Source organism: Oncorhynchus clarkii, chromosome 1 (genome assembly GCF_045791955.1).
Source record: "Oncorhynchus clarkii lewisi isolate Uvic-CL-2024 chromosome 1, UVic_Ocla_1.0, whole genome shotgun sequence".
NCBI lineage: Eukaryota > Metazoa > Chordata > Actinopteri > Salmoniformes > Salmonidae > Oncorhynchus > Oncorhynchus clarkii.
The window spans coordinates 67,791,614-67,805,451 of NC_092147.1; the positions used below are offsets into that span (position 1 = coordinate 67,791,614).

General features: G+C 42.3%; 1 protein-coding gene across 1 annotated transcript; it reads right to left on the bottom strand.

The window, feature by feature from the left end:
* Positions 1-187: 187 nt before the first annotated feature.
* Positions 188-13,378, bottom strand: LOC139411155 (neuroblast differentiation-associated protein AHNAK-like). The gene is made up of 5 exons (XM_071157050.1): positions 13,333-13,378; positions 7,553-7,607; positions 6,816-6,939; positions 4,916-5,091; positions 188-4,750 (listed from the first exon to the last, which is right to left on the bottom strand). Exons 2-5 carry the CDS (start codon positions 7,553-7,555, stop codon positions 248-250), a joined length of 4,806 nt encoding a protein of 1,601 aa, XP_071013151.1. The 5' UTR covers positions 7,556-7,607; positions 13,333-13,378; the 3' UTR covers positions 188-247.
* Positions 13,379-13,838: the final 460 nt, after the last annotated feature.

A 13,838-nucleotide genomic window follows, 5' to 3' on the forward strand; every position in this document is an offset into this window, starting at 1 on the left:
AGAGCCAATGAGCATATTTTCCTTCATTTTGCTGTCAACTGTTTGAATATATATGTAGTAGCATATGGATTAACTAAGTTATCAGAGAATCGACAAACAAATAATTACATGTTTCTGTTTTGTTTGTACATAGAGACAAAACACATCCTTAAAATGGAGTCAACTCATGAACAAATTGATGTATTTACAAAGTAGTTACAATCATGTTGGTTTATCCCAAGTGTAAGGTTCACATGACTGGAAACTATCAATAATCTGTATCGGGCTCTTTGATATTCAGACCAAGCATATTGGAGAGGCTTATTGACATGCTATCGTTTCCCTCTGAGTCCACTACAGGGTATTCCAGGCCTATCCCAGATTCAGGTTTTGTAACTTTGAAAGTCCCTCTTTTAAGCTTAGTGGAACTATCTACGTCTGAGGTAGAGCTGACATCAAGGCTAGGGGTATGGAGCTCACCTTTCACTTCTGGTAGGGAGACATTAGCTGTGGGTGTTTTTGCTTTAAATCTATTCAACCGCTCCATGATGTTAATAAGTCCTGAAGGTGATGTCACCTTCTGTCCTTCATTCACTTTAGGCAAACTGACCTCTACGCCAGCTGTTTCAAGGCCTCCTTCAAGCTTTGGCGTGTCCATCGCCTCACCAAGGGCCTTGGCAGCATCTTGGAATGCACTCTCAATCTTGTTGTTCTGTGGCAGTCTGTGAAATGTAAACATTGGCACCTCCACCTGATCACGCTTTGATTCTTCCTCATCGTCCATGTCAGAATCTTTACCTTTTGAGCCAGATAAGTTAAAGCTTGGCCACTTGAATGGCCATTTGAATGTACTTTTGTGAGTGTCTCCCTCTTCCTCAACATCTACTTTGAGGTCAGCTTCTGGTACATTTACATCCAAATCTGGCATGTCAGCACTGGCCTCAATGCCAGGAGCAGAGAGACTCAGTTCAGGGGTACTAATCTCTCCCTCATTTTTGGGGACTGAAACTTCCACATCAGGTGTATTTACATCTGCACTAGCATTAAATTCTGTGCCCTTTATTCTAGGCCCCGAGAGACCAAACTTTGGCATCTTAAAATGTGGCAGATTTTCAGAGGGAGCCTCAATGTCAACGTCTTTAGCTTTAAACTTGGCATCAGGGCCTTTAATGTCTGGGACACTTACTTTCATTTCTGGGGTAGAGAGACTTAGATCAGGACCATTCAACTCTACCTCAGGGCCAGAGAGGTACGTTTTTGGTAAACTTAGATTTACATCTGGAGCACTGATATCACTTTTAACATTAGGATCTGATAGCTTGAGGTATGCTTGAGGTAGAGCTATATCTACCTTTGGGGCTTCAAGTCGACTCTCAACTCTGGGAACTGAAACTTTAATGTCAGGTGTCTCAACGTCAAGGTTTTGTCCCTCCAGTTCAGAACCTGAAAGGCCAAATGTGGGGAGCTTAAAATGGGGCAATTTGAATTTGCCTGAAGGGGCATCAATGTCTACATCTGGAGCTTTTAGAACTAGTCCAGGTCCTTTGAGATCAGTTTTGGGTACATTCATTCTAATCTCTGGTACATTCACTTCATCATCAAGTTTGGGGGCAGAACGGTTGAGATCTGGTGTTTTCAGCTCTACTACAGTGGCTTGGAGGTCAGCTGTCGGTAAATTGACATCCACATCAGGAATAGAGACATCCAATTTTGGGGCCTTTAGCTCAGCATCAAGGTTTGGTCCTTTAACTCTTGGTCCTGTTAAACTGGATTTGGGGAGTTTGAATTTGGGCAACTTGAATGTTCCAGAGGGAGCATCAAGATCAACTTCTGGGGCTTTAAGATCTATCGCTTGACCTTTAATGCCAGCTTCAGGCAAATTGGTCCTCAAATCTGGAGCAGCCATAGATCCCTTGATTTTGGGGGCAGAAAGGTCTGGTGTTTTCAGCTCTACTACAGGGGTTTGGAGGTCAGCTGTCTGCAAACTGACATCCACATCAGGAACAGAGACATCCAATTTTGGGGCCTTTAGCTCAGCATCAAGGTTTGGTCCTTTAACTCTTGGTCCTGTTAAACTGGTTTTGGGGAGTTTGAATGTTGGCAACTTGAATGTTCCAGAGGGAGCATCAAGGTCAACTTCTGGGGTGTCGAGATCTACCTCTGGACCTTTGATGTCAGCTTCAGGCAAACTGACACTCAAATCTGGAGCAGCGATGGTTCCCACAATCTTTGGAGCAGAAAGGTCCAGGTCGGGTGTTTTCAGCTCAACTACAGGGGCTTGGATGTCAGCAGCCGGCAAACTGACATCCACATCAGGAACAGAGACATCCAATTTTGGGGCCTTTAGCTCAGCATCAAGGTTTGGTCCTTTAACTCTTCGCCCTGTTACACTGAATTTTGGGAGTTTGTATTTTGGCAACTTGAATGTTCCAGAGGGAGCATCAGGGTCAACTTCAGGCAAACTGGTATTGAAATCTGGAGCAGCAATGTCTCCCTCAATTGCTGGTGCTGAAAGGTTGAGATCTGTTGTTTTCAAGTTGAGACAAGGCCCTTTCAGATCTGCTTCAAGTGAATTAACATCAACAGCTAATTCTGGGGTCTTAAGATCAACATCAAGTTCTGGTCCTTTTACTTTTCTTATTTTTGTCCATTTTAGTTTAGGCAACTTGAATTTTCCAGAGGGAGCATCAAGATCTAAATCTACATCTGGTCCTTTGAGGTTAGCTTCAGGCAAACTGACATTGATATCTGGAACAGCGATGTTTCCTTCAATTGCTGGTGCTGAGAGGTTGAGATCAGAGCCTTGGAGATCTGCTTCTGGTAAATTCACATCAACCTCCGGAGCTGAGAGGTCCAAATCTGCTTTCTTTAGATCAGCATCAATATCAAGGTTTGGTCCATTCACCTTATGTCCAGACCAGTTAATTTTGGGCATTTTTAAAGTTGGAAATCGTTTCTTTCCAGTGGGTGCCTCAATGTTAACTTCTGGTGCCTGAAGATCTACATCTGGAACAGCAATGTCTGCTGTAATTGATGGTGTGGAGAGGTTAAGATCAAGGCCTTGGAGATCTGCTCCTGGTAAATTCACATCAAACTTGGGAGCTGATAGGTCCAATTCTGCTCTCTTCAGATCACCATCAAGCTTTGGTCCCTTCACCTTATGTCCAGACCAGTTAATTGTGGGCATTTTTAAAGTTGGAAATCTTTGCTTTCCAGAGGGTGTCTTAATGTCGACCTCTGGTGCTTGAAGATCTACATCTGGACCTTTCAAATCAGCTGTGTGCTTCTTTAGGTTGAACCACTTGAATTTTCCAGAATGGGCATCAGTGTCAACATCTACCTCTGGGCCTTCCAGGTCAGATTTGGGTAAAATAAGATCTACATCTGGTGCATTTATTTCTCCATCAACGTTTGGAGGGGCGAGATTCAATTTTTCAAGACCCTTAACCTTGGGTCCAGAGAGACCAAACTTTGTTTTTTTTAGAGTAAACCATTTTAATTTCCCTGAAACGGGCTCAATGTCCACTTCTGATGCGTTCAGGTCTACTTCAGGGCCTTTGATATCTGCATTTGGCAAATTGGTGTGCAAATCAGGCATGTTAAGCCCTGCCTCAACTTCAGGGACAGAGAGACTGAGGTCAGGTGCCTTCAGATCTGCATCAACATCAATGTCTGGAGCTTTTATATTTGGTCCAGAGAGCCTGAAATTGGGCTTTTTGAGTGTTGGGAACTTAAGTTTCCCAGTGGGAGGATGAATATCAACAACATGGGCCTTCACATCTACCTCAGGGCTGCTGAGGTCTGCTTTGGGTAAATTCAGTTCTAAATCTGGGTTGCTCATTTCAGCCTCAATCTTTGGGACAGAAAGATCAACTGTTGTATTCTCCAGATCTGCCTTAACATCCACACCAGGGGAGTTGACTTTGGGCCCATGAAGACCAAATTTGTGTTTATTTAAATGAGGCCATTTAAATTTACTCGAGAGAGCCTCAATGTCGATATCTGGAGCTTGCAGATCTACCTCAGCTTTTGGTATACTCAAGTCTACATCTGATGCGCTTATCTCTCCATCAATGTTTAGAGTGGACAGATTCATGTCAGGTGCAGACAGGTCAGCATCTATGTCCACTTCATGTCCCTTCATTTTTGGTCCAGATAATCCAAACTTGGGCTTTGTGAGAGTAAGCCATTTGAATCTGCCAGAAGGAGCCTCTATGTCAACAGCTGGAGCTTTCAAGACAGCATTTGGCCCATTCAAATCTGGGCGTTTGATTTCCACATCAGGGGATGAGAGGTTCAGGTCTCGTGTCTCTAGCTCTCCACTGAAACCAGGGCCTTCTAAATCTGCTGATACATTCACATCTCCCTTTGGCGCGTTGGCTTTTACGTGTGGTAGTTTGAAGTGAGGCATTTTGAATTTTGGAGGCTTGTACATCAATCCACTTGTCTTAACCTCAGGTTTCTCCAAGTCAAGTGAAGCATCTGGAGTGCTGAACTCTGGTGTTGATAGACTGACTTTAGGGTGTGTGAGGGTGCCCTCCTGATCTGCTCCTTTCATTTCTGGTCCAGACATTCCAATGGTGGGGAACTTTGCACCTCCATCAGGTCCAGGTGTGTCCAATGTCACATTGGGCAATACCCCATTCAAAGCGGGACCATTGATTTCATTCTTCAACCAGCCTTCTGCATTTAATTGTCCATTGAGGCCATTAACCTCAATAGATGGTGCCTCAACTGCTCGCTGCATTCTGCTGTAGGTATCTTTGAGCATCTGTAGACAATCAAATAGCAATTAAGTGGTAGTCAATGGACAAATACTAAGGTATTGATCCATAATACATTATTAATATAATTGTTCAGAAATTAAAAAGAACCTTGAGCATAGTGTAATGACTGCTGACATAAATCATGAAGTAAATTTGATTCTGAAACGTACATCCCCGGGACTTTTGAGACCACTGTCCAGTGAGCTGAGACTGACGCTGGCATTCAGATCCGGCTTTGTCACAAAACTCATGTTGTCTTCATAAGGCTCCATGATCTTAAGTATTTTCATCAGGTCATCTTTATTAAGGTGGTTAAGATGTATGGTGGCAGCGACAATCTCATCGCCTAAAACAGTAGAAGAAATGGAGGGTTTAAAAAATGGCTCTGTCGTTTTCTTATACAGTGGGGCAAAAAAATATTTAGTCAGCCACCAATTGTGCAAGTTCTGAGAGAGGCCTGTAACTTTCATCATAGGTACACTTCAACTATGACAGACAAAATGAGAGAAAAAAAATCCTAAAAATCACATTGTAGGATTTTTGATGAATTTATTTGCAAATTATGGTGGAAAATAAGTATTTGGTCAATAACAAAAGTTTATCTCAATAGTTTGTCATTGCCAACAAAGGGTATATAACAGAGGTCAAACGTTTTCTGTAAGTCTTCACAAGGTTTTCACACACTGTTGCTGGTATTTTGGCCCATTCCTCCATGCAGATCTTCAGCAGTGATGTTTTGGGGCTGTTGCTGGGCAACATGGACTTTCAACTCCCTCCAAAGATTTTCTATGGGGTTGAGATCTGGAGACTGGCTAGGCCATTCCAGGACCTTGAAATGCTTCTTACGAACCCACTCCTTCGTTGCCCGGGCGGTGTGTTTGGGATCATTGTCATGCTGAAAGACCCAGCCACGTTTCATCTTCAATGCCCTTGCTGATGGAAGGAGGTTTTCACTCAAAATCTCACGATACATGACCCCATTCATTCTTTCCTTTACACGGATCAGTCGTCCTGGTCCTCGTCCTGGCATGATGTTTCCACCCCCATGCTTCACAGTAGGTATGGTGTTCTTTGGATGCAACTCAGCATTCTTTGTCCTCCAAACACGACGAGTTGAGTTTTTACCAAAAAGTTATATTTTGGTTTCATCTGACCATATGACATTCTCCCAATCTTCTTCTGGATCATCCAAATGCTGTCTAGCAAACTTCAGACGGGCCTGGACATGTACTGGCTTAAGCAGGGGGACACGTCTGGCACTGCAGGATTTGAGTCCCTGGCGGCGTAGTGTGTTACTGATGGTAGGCTTTGTTACTTTGGTCCCAGCTCTCTGCAGGTCATTCACTAGGTCCCCCCGTGTGGTTCTGGGATTTTTGCTCACCGTTCTTGTGATCATTTTGACCCCACGGGGTGAGATCTTGCGTGGAGCCCGAGATCGACGGAGATTATCAGTGGTCTTGTATGTCTTCCATTTCCTAATAATTGCTCCCACAGTTGATTTCTTCAAACCAGGCTGCTTACCTATTGCAGATTCAGTCTTCCCAGCCTGGTGCAGGTCTACAATTTTGTTTCTGGTGTCCTTTGACAGCTCTTTGGTCTTGGCCATAGTGGAGTTTGGAGTGTGACTGTTTGAGGTTGTGGACAGGTGTCTTTTATACTGATAACAAGTTCAAACAGGTGCCATTAATACAGGTAACGAGTGGAGGACAGAGGAGCCTCTTAAAGAAGAAGTTACAGGTCTGTGAGAGCCAGAAATCTTGCTTGTTTGTAGGTGACCAAATACTTATTTTCCACCATAATTTGCAAATAAATTCATTAAAAATCCTACAATGTGATTTTCTGGATTTTTTTTTTCTCATTTTGTCTGTCATAGTTGAAGTGTACCTATGAGGAAAATTACAGGCCTCTCTCATCTTTTTAAGTGGGAGAACTTGCACAATTGGTGGCTGACTAAATACTTTTTTGCCCCACTGTATGTACAACCAATAACAAAACGTACATATGCTTTACATTTTATAATTAAGAATGTTTTTTGTTGTTGCAGAAATTATCTGATCTGTGACACTTTACCTTCTTTCAAGCCACTCTTATTAGTGACTCTAGGGTCTGTGATTCCAGTGATGACAACTCCTCCTCTGTCTGAATCCTCCAGGACCAAGCTTTCGGAATAACGTCTTTGCTGACTTTCCCCATTCTAAGATGTCAACAGTGAAATACAATTAAATCAAATCAATTGTAGTCACTATCATGAAGTTTAAGCATCAACTGTTTGTAACAGTTACATTAGTATGTGAGCAGTATTCAAAGACTCTGGTAAGACAAAATATTTGCATGGTTTTAGGATCTGATTTTCAACAGGATAGATAGCTTGTTTTTAGGAGAACATACTTCCTCAATGCTTCTGTTCTTTTAAAGGGAAAATCTGCATTTCAAACACTGTTTTTGTAAAAAAGTTGAGGGGTGAGGCTAGAGAAATGAAACCACTCTCAAATTCATTGGATGCAAGGACTGACCAACCATGATATAAAAAGTATAGTTTTAACATGGTTTAAAGCTAGTGTTGGTTTATAAATCAATTGTTTACTAACAATGTAGCAACATACGTGTATGTATTTTGGGTTCCGATGGGGTATGACAGTGGAACTAAGCTAATTAAGCTTTTTAAGTTAGATTCTTCATGAATCAATGGGTATAATTAATTTAAAAGTAAAAAAAATGGATGTACCAATCGCAGATTGCCTCTTTAATGGGAAGCATGAAAGGTTATGAAATGTCAGGAAACTGTATAAATAAAGTATTTCACTCACCATGATTTCTGAAGTATATTTACAGCAGCATATCAAGAAAAATTTTCACTATAACCTGTAAAAACAAAAAAGTAGTGAGGTGCAGTTAATAATGTGGTTTAAGAAGCAGATATAAAACAATCTTACAGGGTTTTATCTTGCACTACATTAAAATGGACATTGAAACATCTTCAAGGACAATTTTCTCCTATCATTTTGTGACAGAATAATGAAAAATCTATATATATATCTAAGCATAGAGTTGATCAGGCTGTTGATTGTGGCTGCCCATACCATAACCCCACCACCACCACCACCACCACGGGGCATTCTGTTCACAATGTTGACATCAGCAACCCGCTCGCCCACACGCTGTCTGCCATCTGCCCGGGAGTGTTGAAACCGGGATTCATCCGCGAAGGACACACTTCGCTAGCATGCCAGTGGTCATCAAAGGTGAGAATTTGCCTACTGAAGTCGGTTACGACGCCACACTGCAGTCAGGTCAAGACACTGGTGAGGACAACGGGCATGCAGACGAGCTTCCCTGAGGCGGTTTCTGACAGTTTGTGCAGCAATTATTTGGTTGTGCAAACCCACAGTCTAATCAGCTGTCTGGGTGGCTGGTCTCAGACGATCCAGCAGGTGAAGAAGCTGGATGTGTTGGTCCTGGGCTGGCTTGGTTACACATGGTCTGCTATTGTGTGGCCTGTTGGACATACCGCCAAATATTCTAAAATGACATTGGAGGCGGCTTATCGTAGAGAAATTAACATTAAATTATCTGCCAACAGCTCCGGTGGACATTCCTGCAGTCAATATGCCAATTCCATGTTCCCTCAAAACTTGAGATATCTGTGCACATTTTAGTGGCCTTTTATTTTATTTTTTGTTCAGTATAATTACAAAACTTCCTCACATTATAATAATATCTGTATGTGTTGATATAACTGGTGCAACTTTTTAGAGTTGTAGCTAGCAGGAAACCACATCCTCTCCGAGCCCATTGGGTGAAACATCCACACATGCATGTACATGCGTGCACACACACAAACGCATACCACTTCTTTGAAGTAAAACTACTTTTTATGCAGGTGACAACACTTTAGAACCGAGTTAATGCATCTCTCTGGTCAGACTTACAACTGAATAGTCTTTCCTAGACTTTTGCTACATCTCAAGACCCCTAACCCCACTCATACAAAATGATAAACAATTCATCACACAAAAGATGTGTTATGGCCTAGGAATGCCACTCATTTCAATAAAGGGGAAGACAACTATCATTCTAAACAATACTACATATTACATTATTACTACATTCTCGCATCAAAACTGGAGTTATTATATCATAACATGCAACAACCAACCAAAATAGAAATTGGACTATACCAGTGTTTCCCAAACTTGTTATTATCCCGTACCCCTTCAAACATTCAACCTCCAGATCCCGTAGGTGAAGACACCGGATGTGGAGATCCTGGGCTGGCGTGGTAACACGTGATCTGCGGTTGTGAGGCCTGTTGGATGTACAGCCAAATTCTTTAATACAGTGGTTCCCAAACTTTTATAGTCCCGTACCCCTTCAAACATTCAACCTCCAGCTGCGTACCCCCTCTAGCACCAGGGTCAGCACACTCTAAAATGTTGTTTTTTGCCATCACTGTAAGCTTGCCACACACACACTATACGATACATTTTTAAACATAAGAACGAGTGTGATTTTTTGTCACAACCCGGCTCATGGGAGGTGACAAAGAGCTCGTATACAAACCTTATTTGTTCATCAACAATTGTGAATAACTCACCACAGGTTAATGAGAAGGGTGTGCTTGAAAGGATGCACATACCTCTGCAATGTTGGGTTGTATTGGAGAGAGTCTCAGTCTTAAATAATTTTCCACACACAGTCTGTGCATGCACTTAGTTTTCATGCTAGTGAGGGCTGAGAATCCACTCTCACATAGCTCACTCAGGTTCTTCGCTATGTCACATTTGACATTGTCCGTAAGCTTGATCATTTGCACACAAAAAATCATACAATGAAGGAAAGACCTGTGTGTTGTCCTTGTTAACGCAGACAGATAAGAGCTCCAACTTCTTGATCATAGCCAGAATTTTGTCCCGAACATTGAATATAGTTGCGGAGAGTCCCTCTAATCCTAGATTCAGATCATTCAGGTGAGAAAAAACATCACCCAGATAGGCCAGTCGTGTGAGAAACTTGTCATCATGTAAGCGGTCAGACAAGTGAAAATTATGGTCAGAAAACTTTAAGCTCGTCTCTCAATTTAAAAAAACGTGTCAATACTTTGTCCCTTGATAACCAGCGCACTTCTGTATGTTGTAAAAGCGTTACATTGTCACTGCCCATATCATTGCACAATGCAGAAAATACACAAGAGTTCAGGGGCTTGCTTTAACAAAGTTAACCATTTTCACTGTAGTGTCCAAAACGTCTTTCAAGCTGCCAGGCATTCCCTTGGCAGCAAAAGCCTCTTGGTGGATGCTGCAGTGTGCCTAAGTGGCGTCGGGAGCAACTGCTTGCACGCACGTTACCACTCCACTATGTCTCCCTGTCATGGCTTTTGCACCATCAGTGCAGATACCAACACATCTTGACCACCAAGTCCATTTGATGTCACAAAGCTATCCAGTACTTTAAAAATATCCTCTCCTCTTGTCCTGGTTTCCAGTGGTGTGCAGAAGAGGATGTCTTCCTTAATTGACCCCCCATAAACGTAACGGACATACACCAGGAGCTTTGCCAGGGCCCCCACGTTTGTTGACTCATCCAGCTGTAACGCATAGAATTCACTGGCTTGTATGCAAAGCAGTAATTGTTTTAAAACATATCCTGCCATGTCACTGATGCATCGTGAAACAGTGTTTGATGAAGACATCGTTTTTTTGGCCTTTTCCCCCAGCATTGTCCAAGCCATATCCGTGGCAGCAGGAAGAATTAAGTCCTCCACAATGGTATGGGGCTTGCATGTCCTAGCCACTCGGTAGCTCACCATAGAAGACGCTTCTAGCCCCTTCTTATTAATGGTATCTGTTGCTTTTATACATGTCTTACTACTTGAAAGTTGTCTTAAGTCTCACTCAAAAAACTCCAATAGCTTATTTTTCAAATTGTCATGATTAGTTTCTAAATGTCTGCACAAGAGTGAAGGTTTCATCGAGTTGTGAGATTGTACTTTTGCACATATAACACACTATGGCTGAGGAAAGGCACTACTCCCAATATAAGTGAACCCCAAATCAATGTAGTTTTCATCATATTTGCGCCTCTTCGTTTGTCTAACCTCTCTGTCTGTTGTTCGGTGCTTTCACGAATAAGGGGGCAGTACCCCCAACGGCATTGTACGCATACCCCAGTTTGGGAATAGCCGGACTATACTATACACTACGTATACAAAATATTATGAACACCTGCTCTTACCATGACAGACTGACCAGGTGAAAGCTATGATCCCTTATTGATGTCACTTGTTAAATCCACTTCAGTCGGTGTAGATGAAGGGGAGGAGACCGGCTAAAGAAAGACTTTTAAGCCTTGAGACAATTGAGACATGGATTATGTATGTGTCACGTTCTGACCTTTATTTCCTTTGTTTTGTATTTATTTAGTATGGTCAGGGCGGGAGTTAGGTGGGCAGTCTATGTTTGATTTTCTATGATTTGGGGATTTCTATGTTTCGGCCTAGTATGGTTCTCAATCAGAGGCAGGTGTCATTAGTTGTTTCTGATTGAGAATCATACTTAGGTAGCCTGGGTTGCACTGTTTGTTTGTGGGTGATTGTCTATGTTAGTGGCTTGTGTCAGCACAGGTCTCATTTTTGTAGCTTCACGGTCGTCATTGGTTTATTGTTTTTGTATAGTGTTGCAGTGTTCAGTACTTTCTCTAATTAAATATTCACTATGAACACATACCACGCCGCATTTTGGTCCTCTGATCCTTCTCGCCTCTCCTCTTCAGATGAAGAGGAGGAAGACCGTGACAGTATGTGTGCAAGACAAAACATTTAAGTGCCGTTGAACGGGGTATGGTAGTAGGTGCCAGGCGCACCAGCTTGTGTGAAGAACTGCAGCGCTGCTGGGTTTTTCATGCTCAACAGTTTACTGTGTGTATCAAGAATGGCACATCACCCAAAGGACATCCAGACAACTTGAACCAACTGTAAGAAGCATTGGGGTGAAGATGGGCCAGCATCCCTGTGGAGCGCTTTTGACACCTTGTAAAGTCCATTCCCTGACAAATTGATGCTGTTCTGAGGGCAAGGGGGGTGTAGCACAATATTAGGAAGGTGTTCTTAATGTTTATAATGACAATAATACTTCATATCCATGCTAAAGCTTGTCAAAGCTCTCTGCCTTTAATTTATTGCTGCCAGACTGACAGCGACACCCACCTACAGCCTCACGCCTCAGGAATCCAAGGCATGGCCCCGTGCCAGGATGCTCAGGGGAATGTATTGCAAACCAGTTGGTTGAGACACATGCTAGCTTACATGCCATACCTACTACTCTACTACATGCCATACCTACACACACACTACTCTCAATGAATGTCAATACGTTCACCTGCATTGTGATAATGAGGGTTTGGGTGGGCAGCATGTCAGAAAGAAGAAATGGTGTAAGTGGAATTATGAGTGTCATGATATTGGCTTCAAAACAATACATTATTACACCACCACAAATGCCTTCTGTGAAAATGTAAAACATGAAGCCACATAAGTTTGGTTACAACTTTAACCGGTCTCTCTGTTTCATGAAAAGGAAAAAAGTTATTTTTCAATTGAGGATAAATATTAGAAGTAAAAGAAGATATAAGGCAGTTGAAGCAAGTCAATAGTTGTGGGTTTATAATTGTGGCTTCATAGACCAGCAAAAATACAGCATGAATGGCTTGGCTTGGTATGCAACACATTAAATATGTAAAATTAGTTCTATGAGACAATGATTGAAATGCTGTATACCTTTTCATCATGTTATGGTGGCTTCATTCTCATTTTACCACTATGAAGAACGTAATGCAACAGCAACACCTCAGAGATATTAAGTAACAAGGGTACTATAAAAGACACAATACACATGTTTCCATGACATAGATTAAGCTTGGACTAAAGAGCGTGCTCAACTGGAGAATCTCAATGGAGAATTCTATTCCAGGACTAGGCTTAATGTGCGCCTGGAAAACCAGCCCTATATGTTTGATGAATAGTACCACACTAGCAAAATCCACTTCACCAATCATTGATCAATCTACAGTTCTGGGCAAGGTATTTTGACAAACTATCTTTCAGGGTGACGCCAAGTTCATTAACAATCAGCCAACAACAATAACCCATGTGGCAAAATACATTACTGGAATATGACCCTACATCCACCCACAAATGTCGATATCACACAAATCAAGTCGTAGGGGCACACGAATCAAATGATTTACTACCTTCACCTGCTCCTTTACATTTAAGTCAAGGCAATTTCATGAGGGACCATTTAATCTGTTTAGCAAAACATTTCAAATATAAAACTAAAAGAATTTCATAAAATTGCAGAAACTATAAATCCATTACTAGTTTCAACACAGCATGATGAACAACTGTTAGGCCTCTGTACTCTACATACAAGATCACTAAACTGAGTTCCCAACAAAGTTCCCATTGTACCAGCAGCACGAACGACAATGTTAAATATCACATTCTAATGGCAACAGAAGGCTTATAAAGCTCATCTTTGTATGCTGGGGCTTCGCTGGGATCGGATTAGGGCATAGGATGGGAAGGACTCACCTTGTCAACGTCTTAGAGTCCTCCAAAAGCCCAGGCAATGTTGTCTCCTCTGTACCTCAGCTGTTCTGTCAATTTAAGAGGATCTGTCAGTTAAATGCCTTCTCTGACCACCACCTGAGCTGGAGAACAGGTTAGACTACACCTAGACCTGCTCCTCAGTGCCACCCCAACCCCCACCCTGAACCCTTTCACAGGGAGAGGGACATGTCATACACATTTGCAGGGCTGGTGACAACCGAAACTTGCGAAGAGAGTGAGAGGTCATGAATAAGAGAAGTACACACCACTCCTCCTTAACAGGCTGAACCAGGTTTACAAAGAGAAAAGAAACAGAGGCCTGCAATAGTTGCAAAACATACACTTACACTCAACAAATTAATGCATTCACACACACACACACACACACACACACACACACACACACACACACACACACACACACACACACACACACACACACACACACACACACACACACACACACACACCTCTGGAAAAATGAATGG

Coding starts and splice junctions, on each gene's coding strand:
- LOC139411155 (XM_071157050.1), bottom strand. Junction 5,092..6,815: donor TAAGAGTGGCTTGAAAGAAG/GTAAAGTGTCAC, acceptor CTACTGTTTTAG/GCGATGAGATTGTCGCTGCC. Junction 4,751..4,915: donor GTCTCAAAAGTCCCGGGGAT/GTACGTTTCAGA, acceptor GATTGTCTACAG/ATGCTCAAAGATACCTACAG.